Source organism: Mizuhopecten yessoensis, unplaced genomic scaffold, assembly GCF_002113885.1.
Source record: "Mizuhopecten yessoensis strain PY_sf001 unplaced genomic scaffold, ASM211388v2 scaffold3339, whole genome shotgun sequence".
NCBI classification, from domain to species: domain Eukaryota; kingdom Metazoa; phylum Mollusca; class Bivalvia; order Pectinida; family Pectinidae; genus Mizuhopecten; species Mizuhopecten yessoensis.
This window is the reverse complement of record NW_018404995.1, coordinates 638,270-651,706: the sequence shown is the minus strand read 5'-3', so window position 1 is coordinate 651,706 and position 13,437 is coordinate 638,270. Positions and strand designations below refer to the sequence as shown.

The window sequence follows — 13,437 nt, the reverse complement described above, 5'->3', positions numbered from 1 at the left end:
TAAATGTACAAAATTTCAAACTTGCATAATAAACAAAGCCAAATACCGGACCTTGATATCCGAAATTAATATTGGTGATACAGAATTCGGAATGGATTATAAGCAAGAATAATTCGCAAAATATCATAAAATTTTATGTGTTAATCAATTCGTCTGATAGTATTTACACTGGTATTCAAGAACAAGCACTAGATCAAAAACAACAAATAATCCGGAAACCCGACCGGAAACTCAATTCTGATATTAGTTTTATATCCCTTCGGAATAACTTCCATGCGGACGTTTACATTGTATGTATATTGACTCAGATACGTCCCTGATTGACTTGTATTTTATCACAATTTACGTCAACCCTGACATGCAATATATTGGCCAACTCCCTATTTAGTATCCCAATACAATCAGATGAATGCAGTAATGTGGCGTTCATACGCAAGCATTGCAACCCTACTGTATTTTACAGTGTAACGTTTTACAAACGTAAGTAACGGTAATGTTAGCCTATCATTTATCAATCTAAGTCACTTTGCCTTCGTTTACTTGGGAATTTTCTTATGAATTAAGTGGTTTACATGGCCACATCCACCTCTATTTGTGGCCTCGCCGCCATGCTTCCCCATGAATAAGCTCCACACGACCATTAGTATGTAAATGAATTTTAGATAACATGTCATTTTGTAACGTTTAGTTGGGTCGCAAAATAGATTGACCTGTTAATTATAATAACAGTAAACTATTTTATGAAAACAGCATTTACGCCTCATTATCGACAAAGTTATTGTCGTTATGTACCTGGTTATATATATCCAAATTACGTACATCTAAATTTGGATGTTTTATTGGGACCATTAAATTTGACTTATTGAGGGCAGAGACGTATAATATACGTCTCTGTTGAGGGGTTAAAATTCTGGATGACCATACCATGATTAAGGGGGCTTGTTGAATCTTAAAACAAAATTATATTTCATTTATTCATTTAAGCTATTGGTGAATTAACATATTCACAAACTCGGTCGCACATGGTTTGTTGTTTGTCCATCTTTCAGTCGGATATGATTTAGGAAATTATTTTTGTACATAAATATTTATATATCAGCTAGTTAAGAGTTTTCCCCCCTGAAGTAATTCTTATATATATATATATACCAGTATATCTATTATAATATTTTAGGTACTGGGAATCCAAACCTTTGTGAATGATGGATGATCTGATGAAGGCAGAATTCTCCAACTTGGTGAAATTTGTAAAGCCATCCAGTGACAAAGCAGACTCGGAGTCATGTAAGGGACAACTCCTTGAATCTAACTGTGAACAGCCCTTGTCTGGAAATGATGCAGTCCTTTTTTACAAGGACATCATATCAAGTCATTCAGGCAAGTCAAAAGACCGGAACAGTAGTGGACAGAGTGATGACACATCGCTAGAACAGGTCAATCCAAAACGCCATAAGAGGGGACAGCTGGAACTGTGCAAACAACCTAGTAATATGTTAGTTCAATGCCAGAACTTAAATGTGGGAACTTTTCTGACAAGTTCCCAGAATGGAGACCTAGCCAGAGTCGAGGCGTGTTTGACCGCCGGTGTGGACGTAAACAGTCAGGATCGGTTTGGGTGGACAGCACTCATGTGTGCTGCATGTAGTGGACAGAGGAGAGTGGTAAAACAGCTATTGGGCAGTGGTGCCAATACACATCTCACTGCATCAGGTGGCAAAACGGCTGCTTCCATTGCTTCTGATGCAGGTCACTGTGGGATAATGAAATTGATATCAGATTTTGACCTGAGTAAACGTGAGGTCATTGATGGAAGAACAAGGTCCTCTTCCACTGGTACAAATGACCTAGAGGTGCATACATTCTACTGTGATGTTTGTAAACAGGACATCAAAGAAGCCTCACAAACACATCATCAAACATCAACAGTACATCTATTTAATAAAAAGGTGAAAGCAAAACCTCACAGTTTCTTGGAACATTCCAGGAACAAAGGGTATCAGATAATGAGGCGAACTGGATGGGATGGTGAGAAAGGCTTGGGGTCGGAGGGTCAGGGACAGAAATTTCCAGTTAAGACAGTTATTAAAAAGGACAGGGCTTGCTTAGGATCTGACAGATCTAAGGAGAAAGCTAAGGTTACACATTTTGGCCCAAGAGACATCAGTGCTGTTAAGAGAAATGTTCATGTGACTGAAAGGAAAATGTCTGCCAGAACTTTAAGCAAAAGGGCTCAGAAAGCAAAGGAGAGAAAACTAAACCAATGGGAGAAAAAGTTGAGATTTGAGTTCAATTTAAATGACTAATTCTTTCATATTCAAAAGGTTGGTTGCAAATTTTCCCATGTAAGCAGTGATTATTAGTGCATGTTTGTACTTGTATGTCTTTTTCCAAATGTAATCAATAAAAGTATGGAATATACTCATTAACAATATTTTACTTATTACTTTTACTTCATGATCTTTATTTGCTGGTAACTGTTTTTCTTCCATTCATACTTAAAACCAAGAAAACAACAAAAATAGTATGTAATTGATTTTGCATAAAAATCTGTTTTTTATTCTCTCAAAGATGCCACACAGTCATGATCACCCTTTAAATGCAAATAACTTCACATGCAAATGAATTATTTAATTTCAGCAGAAATACAGTCACATGTTTACTAACCAGAATATTTTAAAGTGAAAGATTTGTCTCCCCTGTTTACAGTCTAGGAATTCCTTGAGCATAGATCTAGACAGCCAAACCATTAAGCTCCTCAGATGTCACGCATTGATTCTCGTAAATATGTGTGTCCTAGGTTCATTGTATGGGCTGTACTTATAACTTTGAAGAGGTGGAAGAACTTGACTTTTAACTGAAAGTACATAAACCTACAGGACTCACGGGTGCTAAATTATAGACTAGCTGCAAACTAGAGTCCACAGCAAGCCCCACCACCAGGTGGTTAAGCAGAGTACACACTGTTAATATATCCTGCACAACATAATAAGGCACATGTTGCGATGTTGCTATGAGGTCAAGAAAATTATGAAGTTCTCTTTGTTTTCTGTATATATTTGAAATATTAAATGATGTATATTTGCATAAATTTCGGTACTATTTACTTGTTTCTGAATGATTAAACTTTTAAATTAAGTTACTGTCACTCAGTCTTGACTTGAGTTTACATACGCTGATACAGTTAGAAATTGAATAGACCTAAATTTAAATTTATTTCGAGTTTCAGTGTTGTCTGACATACACATACTATACAATGGTTGGTCTGTACATAGTTTACATTAAACATATCTAATTTATATGACATGCTTTTGTTTTTCAATATCATTTTAATTTCTTATATAAGTAAAACTTGTCAGATCATACACCATGTACAAATACAAATTTTTGTTTTTAAATATTATTTTAATGATTTATCTGACTAAAACATATCAGATCATGTGTAATTACAGTGAGTATGCTTGAAGACAAGTACCCTTCAGACTCTTGGGTAAGCAAATGCCACAATTAAAGGAGGGGCTGGTATATACATGTATTAAGTACCCCAACAGAGATCAACAATCAGAAGCAATACCAACAGGCCTACATTGTTCAAACTACTAAGTTGAAGAAGAAGACCTTATTCATGCTGCACACTCCATCAAAAACAAAATTGATAACACAACTCAAGTAGTATTCCTGACTGATACCCTCTCTGTGCTACAATTGATTTGACAAACGACAAGCTTAACCTCAATTTGAACAAGCTTTATACACCATCAAAAGTCTGACAACAGTTCTACAGTGGATTCCTTCTCACTGTGGAGTTTGGGGTAATGAACAAGCCGATAAATTAGCAAAGAATGGTGCTGAACAATAACAGGAAGAAAACCCAGTCTGCTACACAGAGATGAAGACTATCATCAAATCTCTGTTCAACACCCATCAGCAACAATACAGTTACCACCAACAAGATCTGACCAAACTACCATCTTCCGACAGGACACAACAGACTCAATCAACATCTATACAACGTCATGAATGTTGTTTCATCTCCAATGTGTCCTTGTTGAGAAGCAGAGCAGGATACTGCACACCTCTTACAGTCATGGAAGATTGTGAGATTATTAATGTCATTCATTGTGTTTTGTAAGGGGAGGTAACTCTTTGTGAAGTAACATTTTAGCATCATCTCCGGAGTGAGGGGTGATATTTAGCATGAACATCTTTCATTTTACAATAGAATAGATTGGTTCTGAAATTGTGGTAAAAAAAAAGAGAAAACAAATTCTCCCATAAATACCATGTTATTGACCTTGTACGCTTTTTTGATCGTTTTCAGGAAAATGCTAAAAAACAATTGTGAAATCTCACAATTTCAAAAAATTCTTAAAAATCCAATTTTGAAGATAACATGGTTCTGATTGCTGTTTTGTAATCAGGTTATGGTAGTCTCTAAGAAAATGACAAGAAATAAATTACTTTCTGTTTAAAAAAAAATAGTTGGGCATAGCTAGTTATAGCATTTCTGTAGAGATAATGGAGGATAAGCATATCTATTGTCGCTCGCCTATTCGCCTATGCCACCACATACGAGATATACCTAGTGTACCGATATGCGTTCAGGGAACAGCATACCTCAAATATTATTTCTAACCGAAATATTTCCAGGAAACAAAACTTAAACATATGCATTACTTACCTGTATTGTACTTGGTGTATATATAATGGTCATTGTTTGTGTTATATATAGGTTCTAACGTGTAAGATTCAAAATGTTACCTTACATTTATGATAGATGTACTAATGTACTGGCTTGTTTATACGTACGAGATCCTTATTGGTGACTGACATAGCAGAAGTTTTAAACATTGAAACACAAAGAAACATTCCATATTTATTTCTGTAATTCCTTCACAAAAGTCTGACGTGTTATCCAGTTGACCATTTCTAATGAAGCAGGAACAACGATCCTTCATGTACTTGTTTTCCATATGTGTCCCATTTTTGAGCACTTTCCAATCAGGGAACCACATTTTTGCAAATACAAAATATGTATTTTTCGGTCAGTTTTGAAATTTGTTGACTTAAAATGATGTCGTTTTGTATAAGCAGTACTTCACATTTGTCGGAAATGTCACAGCTGTTAAACAAACCGAAATTGTATGCAGTACCAATGAATTGTTTACAATGACATAGCGCGAACATTTCAATATTAATGTTACCACATTGTCAGTAATTTCCCGTTATTATAATCTAAGCCGTATTTTTGATACATGTATGCCTTGAATATTGAATAAATTCTCAAGATGGCAGTAGGGAACACTTTTAACAAATACACTTTATTCAAGGATACAATTTAACAAAAATGAAGATTTGAAACATGAATAAGATATAGACCTTTCCATTGATATACACTTTTAAATCTGGTTTAGTTTAAACAGTATTTTATTCAATATATGGACGTGACAAAATAATACAAAAATCAACAAAGAGGTTTCGAAAACAAGAACATAAGTACTTATATCAATTTGTCTCCTCCTGGTTTATTTATAGATATACGTGCATATTGATACCTCTATGCCTATCTTCTATAGAGCTCTGATTATATTGCCTTTCTGCAACAGTCCACTAAATTAATCAGCCTTAGCAGTTCAGAACTCAATAAGTATGTATTACACACAAACATAAACAAACTTGAACAATACTTGTTTTAAATTACTAATCGCAATGTTCACTCAGCCTGAATATAGAGAAGTATTAATACAACAGTGATGGTTAGCTCACTTACCAGTTTATTCTGATTTTATAATATTACAAGTTACATTAAGTATACACTCATTCTGTCATCTAGTAATGTCGATAAAAAAAGTTACAAAGTATTGGTTCTGTTTTATTATACGTCACTCTAATATCACAAACGTCAATATCCACTTCTGATCAGGCCGACAATGGTCGAGCTCAGTGGACCATAATTCTTGGCATTGCCAGAAGACAATTTACCAGACTCGTAGATTTGCCATGTTCCATCAGTATTTCGTGACAACGAACACATGATAACAGCCTGCGAAGTCCTTGCATGTTGAAAGGTTGTTTTGCAAAGATCAACAGTAGGATTATTAGCCTGATAGAATTTCAAACTCGGATTTGGGTATCTGGCAATGTTGGGAGAATTCCATGCACTCAATGTGAAAAACATTTTGGTGACCTCAGTCGGTATGTTTTTCAGATGAACATTGATGGTGTGATGGCCAATCCTTTTAATTTTATTCATAATATCACCAGAGTGCTTTAACCCTGACAAAGGGAAAGGTTTGATACTTTGTTGAGACCCGCTCTTCCGATATCCACGATAGTCGCATACTGACTTGAGTGCTGTTCCCTGGTATACCAAGCAAGACGCGTCCAGAAAATCTGCACCTGTCACAGGGTATCCCCAGTGCAGATCAAAGACCACGTGATCGAAGGCCTCAGGAATCGAATAGAGTAGAACCATGAGATAGACAGTGGCATTAGGTGGTACATCGAAGTCTGAGAGGGTGGCAATGCTTCCACTGTTCGTTCTGTCCTGAAAGTACAAAACCATAAAAATAACACAATATGTTCTGGTCCTGTGACAACAATGTGATAAAAACAATATGCGATAGAAACGAGCGCATGATATAAAACTGAAACGTGTTACAACTTACATGTACATAATGATGAATGAAAAAATGCATCACCTATTAAAGGCTATATTGTAATATTCAAAAGGCCGCGATGATAAATGAATTCTAAACTACTAAAACATTATGATTGTGTTAAACCTAATATTGTTTTAATGCCTTTTCTTATTAGTCATGATATGCTTATATCGAGATATATACAGCGCTAAGCCATGGATTTGAAACGGACAAAAATAATCATAAGTAATAGTATAACGTTAAAAAGAGTCATACATACTGATAATTCGGTGTTGTTGTAAATGAGTTTCTGCTTGTTGACGTCGTGTTTCAATCTAAGTTTAATGTTTTCCTTCAGCTGAAGGACTGTCATGGTGGAGTAGTAGGGTACCGAGACAGATTCTCCTGTGAGGACAGTCACGTGGATAAGTTCTGACCCCTGGGTCACTACTGACGGTGTGTATGAACTTTCGTACACAGTGAACATTGCGTCCAGATTGGCTTCCAGCAGTTTCATGGTGTGGCCGTCTGGATCCACTGATTCTTGGCACCCGGTAAAAGGACAGCTCTTCTCCTTTTTGACGTATTCGACCACACACTGTAAGAAAACCATGTTTCGATAAGGCAACAGCAAAGGTATTCTCTTACGTGCCAAAAGCCAGTTATTATAATGTCCCGAAATCTATACGAGTTCAGTTCTCGAAACTTTTCAACGGTTTAGAATCGAGACACCGGTCATTTTACACTCTTTGCTTGACAAAGGGAACAGACGTTTTCGAAAGCTCACAAAAGAAGTTTTTCAATTCCTGTTTGTGTTCAAAACAAACTTAGCCTGCATGCTTCTTAATATTGTTTCCCAATTAAACATTTCAATGCTTATGTTTCCATTGAATACAACAAAGAGAATATATTTTTCTATCGTTCTTTGTGATCTCATTCGGTTTAAAATAGGTTTTTGAACAAACTGTTTTACCAAATGACGAGACAGACATTTTTTTCGGGCAGAAGATAGTATTTTCTAAGGTGACCAGTTCCGCCAGTTGACGAACGTCAATAGGAAACCATTCGGGAGTTTTCGACATAATTTTAATTCAACGTCTCAACATGATTGGTTTCGGAAATTTTAAACAGTTAGACGGAAAGACCCGAAGAGTTTTTCATATGAAAATATTCAGGTGTTTTAGTTCTAGCTTATTTTGAATAACAACGACGTTTTTGGTTGATAGGTTTATCGAAGGAGTGTACAAAGGAAATGTATACATAATATGATATCTTTATATAAAAAGTATCATGAACATTTAATATATAAAGATGTGTTGGTGAGATCTGATGCTAGTTTTATTGTCGTGAATTGTGTTGTATTTCTGCACTGACAGTATTTGAGATAACGGGCCATTTTTGAATACCTGGATGTGCATTTGTAAACTGAAAGAGGTAAAGGTGAAGTTGTGCATCCTACATTACACAATAAAAATGATCCAGTGAATTTTGAGAATTAATGCGTGAAATAATGTCACTATGTATTCCTATGTATTATCTCGGCGATTCATGTTACGTCGCGCCCTGCAGGGTCACCATGGATGCTGTGTGGAACCCTTTATCACCTGTGAATAATCTCTGCGATAATATAGCGGTTTTTTTTTTCTTCATGTGGATTGATTAAGAAGTTTTATTTCAAGAGTAAGTTTTTATTAGAGAGTGTGAAGTTCAAATTCTAGATCTGCGGTTTTATTAAAGGGTTTCATAATAAAAATCTGATGGTATACGAGAGTAAGGGAGCTCCGCGCAGGGATATGGGCCCAACCCCATCGGACGTTCCACTGCAACCGAGAGCGTGTCACATACATATTCAGGTAAGCGAAATGACACACATTGGCACCCGTCCCCAGCTGATGTCACGGCTGGTAAAACTGGCTAAAATCATTTGTCAATGCATTCTCACGTTCTGGTTTAAGTTGTTAACTGGAGGGAGCAAGTTATCTATTCCGATATATAAAATGACATTAAATATATCTATGTATGACAGAATAGTTACTACTAAATGTTATGCCGATGTTCATGTATACCCTTTCGAAAACTGCTCAATGTTCATAATGATTTTTTTTTATCTAACTTTAGACTGTTAATTAATGAAATATGTGAATACATTTGTAAAAACACAGATGTGGTATATTCGATTGTAATGTAAACAACATGCAATTAACAGCGTGTCTCAGCTCTACAGGATGGCGGGTGTTTTTCGTGATAAATATTAATCATTCCTAGAATAAAACAAGGTATCACAAGTGATACGAATTCCCACTCATTAACACATTGTGACATATGTAAGAGGAAATGAAGTAGCTAGAGCGATGACAAAGTTTTTTTCTTCTAAAAATAGTAACAGTGACCTTGACCTTTAATGTAGAAACCCGAAAGGGGAAGTTGTTCAAGGCATTACCTTGCATGAAGTTTCATGAAATTCCACTGAGGAATGAAGTCGACAGAGCGATGGCAATTGTTTTTGTAAAAATGGTAAACGTGACATTGACCTTTAACGCAGTAACCCGAAATGCCAACTTCTCCAAGGTATTGTCACACCAAACACTTGTTTCAAGTTTCATGCAATTCTGTTGAGGAATGAAGTCGGTAAAGCGACGACAAAGTTTTTTTTCTAAAACTATGTAACAGTTACCGTGACATTTAACATTGTGAAATCGGAAATGCGAACTCGTCCAAGGCATTACCTTACAAACACTTGCATGACGTTTCATGAAATTCCGTTCAATAATGAAGTCGCGAGAGTGATGACAAAATGTTTTCTTTCTAAAATAAGTAACAGTGAACTTGACCTTCAACGCAGAAACCCGAAAGATGTTGTCATACTTAACACTGGTATCAAGTTTCATGAAATTCCGTTTAGGAATGAAGTCGGTAGAGCGATGGCAAAGTTTTTACTAAAAATAGCTGAAGTGACCTTGACCTTAATCTCAGTAACCTGAAATGCGAACTTGTTCTCAAGATATTGTCAAACATAACACTGGTATCAAGTTTCACGAAATTCTATTTAGGAATGAAATCGGTAGAGTGATGACAAAGTTTTTTCTAGAAATAGTAACAGTGACCTTGACCTTCAACATAGAAACCCGAAACGCAAACTTGTTTAAGGCATTGCCATACCAAACACTTGCATTGAAGTTTCATAATGTTCCATTGAGGAATGAAGTCGGTAAAGCGATGACAATGAGTGTAACGTACGTACATGTACATACGGGCTGAATCCTATATCAACTCGAACTTTCGTTGCGAGGGGATAATATATCTTCAATCTTACCTGCATACATATTAAATTTGGGTGATCACAGTTGTCTGTTACATCACAGGGTGGAAACTCCGTTGACAATTTTTCAGTGGAACAATTTCGGCACAGCATGTTACTACGTTTTCAACCTATTAAAATCAACACGGTAAATATGATATATGTGCTACATAGAGGTGAATGCTTGATGATCGTTTACTGTAGTTATTGTAAATAGCATTAAACACTTGATCAGGGTAATGAATTCTGGAATGAGTGAGCATTAAAATTGTAAAACCTGTCGCTATCAAATATTTACAAGTCACTTGTGCTCACCAGATGACGTCACAATGATTCAAAATCTCCAAGCTAAGTGTGTCGTCTGATTCGAGAATATTTGGATGAAAGTGTTTACTTCTCCTTTTCTTCAAGTTACTAGTATATTTGGTACTTACTAATTATGACTTACCGGTTTAAAATATATTTCCCAACTAGATCATATTATACATTTTTACTCAATCCTCAATACTGCAGGGGGTACGTTCTCTGCACCCCTTGAAAAAGACTTGACAAAATTGAAGGCTCAGTGTGTGCCACATTTCGGATGAGGCGAAAAAGACTAGTTTAGTCCTATGAGTACATCAAACGAATCCCACATTACCGTAACTGTAAAATTGACTGGTTTTGAAGTCGAGTGTTGTTCCTCTGTAATCTTCGAAATACATGTATCAACCTAGTGATTGATCAAGTATTTTTTTTTACCTGATATCCATCAATTAGCTGGCAACATTACTGGCCATAACACCAGGGATCCACTTAATTATCTTTTTCACCTTAGTTTTAAATATACAAATCACAGGTCAAACTATACACTTCCGCCATTCATAGATTTGTCAAAATATTGTTTTCTTTATTATCAGTATTATCTTNTTTAAATCTCTTATTCAGCCCCAAGTCACTACCCCTTCTTATATTAAATGTTTTCTTGAATATGGGTCCAGAAAAGTAAATGTTATACATTGCCAATTACGAAACCGCAGTAGCTCTTTAAATTACGACCTTTTTAAAGCCCACCTTCGAGACAACTCTACTTGCGACTGCGGAAATGACTCGGAAGACTCTTCCCATTTCTTACTAAATTGTAAAAAATTTGACCAATCCCGTAATATAATGCTCCAATCCCTCGATTGGTATAACGAGATCACTGTTGAACACCTTCTCTTCGGAGATGCAAACCTTGACTACAATCTAAACATTCAAATTTGTAGGTCTGTACAACTGTTCATTTTAAGCTCCAAACGGTTTAACATGTAATACCCAATAGTCTTATTGAATAACCAGGATACCTATTTCGACTATTCTCATCTGTCTCTCCCCTCCACCTCCTCTCTTATTCCAGCCCCTCTCCCTTTTTCCAACACCAACGATCTCTGTGTACTAACTTCAATCTTAGCGTCCATCAATATCATAACCGTTTCCATATGACAAAGAGTGCGTGTCCGGTTTTCCTAATCTAGTCGGCTAAGTATGTAAGGCAGGAATTCACAAAAGGACTTGGAGTGACACAGGAGAAAGGCAAATGCGGCACGGAATGTGATTGAACTTTAGAAAAGCAGAAGGACATGTATGTATAGATTAGTTATACTGCTTACGCCGACTTGATTGGGAAAATCACGCACGCGATCTCAAGTAAACTCTCCGAATACATATTTAAAAACTATACGTTGGTGTCCCTAATCCTATCATTACCTCTTTTGCTGTTACCCATCTTTAACATCTTATATATATATACATATATGAATTGTATTAGGTTATTACGTGACTCATTAATTTTGTATATATATTTTCTGTTACGGAAAGGACGTAAGTAAGTTGCAATAACTTTTGTCCAATCCATTTGTCTTTTGTTGCAATAAAATTGATTTAAACTAAATCATATACTTGGTTTCATAGTGCGGTAAGAAGTTGCTGTTGCCTGACGGCCCCTCTCTGGGGGCCCCTTTGGAAACCGTTTCATCTCGCTCGCACCACTTGTGTTTACTGCCGAGTCAGGTGTCGTTATCGGCGCTATTTTTAGTAGGGTCTTTCCCGAACAATTCAAGTGGTCAAACTGGACATTTGGAACGGACTATGAATATGGGGATAGCGAGGTAACATAAGTGGAAGTGCATACAATACATACATTCATTAAAAAAGAAAACGACTTTTCACGTGATGTCCCTTTAAAAGTGTGTAGATAATTCTTAATTTATTAGTATATTGCTGATTCTTGATATATAAATATATCTAACTATAGTTATGGTTTTGACGTAAAGTCATGCAAAATTTTGAAACTAATACCGTTTTACTGATTGGAGACTTTGCATTAGGCCTAGTCGGAAGAAATATATCTGTTATTGTGAGAATTACTCTTGTACAATCATTTATACTTGGTTCACCGTCGATACGCATTCTGTATGGACTAGACAGCGTTCACTCTAACCGACACTTTGCATTGACTACTGGTATGCGTAGTGACCAATACATCGTGACTCTTTGACATAGGTGAAATGAGTGTATACCCCCATCTTACATTGAGTAGATTTCTGAGAACGCAAAGTGAAACTAAAAGAATGAACCTGTACAAACACTCTAGCTTGAGACTTATATTACCTACTAATGATATTTGTTAATCATATGTAAAGGAAACCAAACATCGACATACGTTCAGTTTGAATGACTTTGTTTAAGTACTCACGTGTTATGGTTTTAATGTCTCCGTAAACTCGGCTCTGTGAGCGCTCTGTTTCCGTTGGTGACTCACGATTTAGAATCACAGGACTAAACTATGTAACGTGACGTGTGCAAAACGTCCAGTGTCCGACACGGTAAGAGTATAACGTGTTGTTATTTACCTGTTCACTAAATGCTTATTAACACAAATACAGTGTTAAGTACCAGGTATGAAATTGTTGAGGACTATGTAGATATGCAGACGGATATACTTGTGATGTATTCTAGACGTTTATATCAAGAGAATTTCTGAAAACGCAAAAGCGAAACTAAAACATTCCTTGAAAACAGAAAGCCATTATCAGTCGCCGTTCAAGTTAGAAATCGTTTACACTAAGATTTATATGCATACGTGCAGTTTTCATACACTTTTCGATAGGTACTCACGTGTTACGGGTTTCAGGTCACAGGTCAACTTAGCTCGAACGAAGTCTCGCTATGTAGTATCACATGACTACAAGATGTAAAGTGTTCAAAACTACTGGAGGTCTATCGGATGCAGTTCAGTGTTATACACGGTAAGTTACACGTTTATTAACTAGCAGTAATTTAATAATATATAATCCCGGTACTAAAGAAAAGAGTAGAACAAAGAGAAAAGAACAATTTTGCAAAAGTAAAACCTAAACAAAGGCAGTCCTTGCTCGGAATGGATTACTTTAGGAGCGGGGTGGGTCCAGGGAAGGGGGCCCGGTGTATGTGTGTGTGTGATAACTTAAGTGTGCTTGCGAATTCTCCGTCCCCTCTTTG

At 36.3% G+C, this 13,437-nt stretch overlaps 3 protein-coding genes across 10 annotated transcripts in view; 2 read left to right on the top strand and 1 right to left on the bottom strand.

Moving 5' to 3' along the window:
- LOC110447386 (G patch domain and ankyrin repeat-containing protein 1 homolog) overlaps nucleotides 1–2,424 on the top strand; it is a 52,522-nt gene extending 50,098 nt beyond the window's left edge. For 2 of the 4 annotated variants that reach the window (XM_021493037.1, XM_021493035.1), the window contains exon 2: nucleotides 1,175–2,424. In XM_021493037.1, the coding sequence (XP_021348712.1) occupies nucleotides 1,200–2,303 (1,104 nt within the window). In that variant the 5' untranslated portion in view covers nucleotides 1,175–1,199 and the 3' untranslated portion in view covers nucleotides 2,304–2,424. The other 2 variants (XM_021493036.1, XM_021493034.1) reach the window with 2 other exon arrangements.
- A 910-nt stretch (nucleotides 2,425–3,334) lies between these two features.
- On the bottom strand, nucleotides 3,335–13,166 carry LOC110447387. 3 transcript variants are annotated; one of them, XM_021493039.1, is made up of 4 exons: nucleotides 13,075–13,166; nucleotides 9,952–10,067; nucleotides 6,919–7,236; nucleotides 3,335–6,544 (listed from the first exon to the last, which is right to left on the bottom strand). In XM_021493039.1, the coding sequence occupies exons 2-4, from the start codon at nucleotides 10,048–10,050 to the stop codon at nucleotides 5,900–5,902; spliced, it is 1,062 nt and encodes a 353-aa protein (XP_021348714.1). In that variant the 5' UTR covers nucleotides 10,051–10,067; nucleotides 13,075–13,166; the 3' UTR covers nucleotides 3,335–5,899. The 3 variants fall into 3 exon arrangements, with proteins under 3 accessions (XP_021348714.1, XP_021348713.1, XP_021348715.1); XM_021493038.1 differs by lacking the exon at nucleotides 13,075–13,166 and adding an exon at nucleotides 12,653–13,016; XM_021493040.1 differs by lacking the exons at nucleotides 9,952–10,067; nucleotides 13,075–13,166 and adding an exon at nucleotides 12,653–13,017.
- Nucleotides 13,128–13,437, top strand: part of LOC110447384 — a 43,960-nt gene continuing 43,650 nt past the window's right edge. Inside the window, exon 1 of one of the 3 annotated variants that reach the window (XM_021493029.1) lies at nucleotides 13,128–13,205. The gene's annotated coding sequence lies outside the window, so the exon portion shown is untranslated. The remainder of the gene's footprint in view (nucleotides 13,206–13,437) is intronic. The other 2 variants (XM_021493031.1, XM_021493030.1) reach the window with 2 other exon arrangements.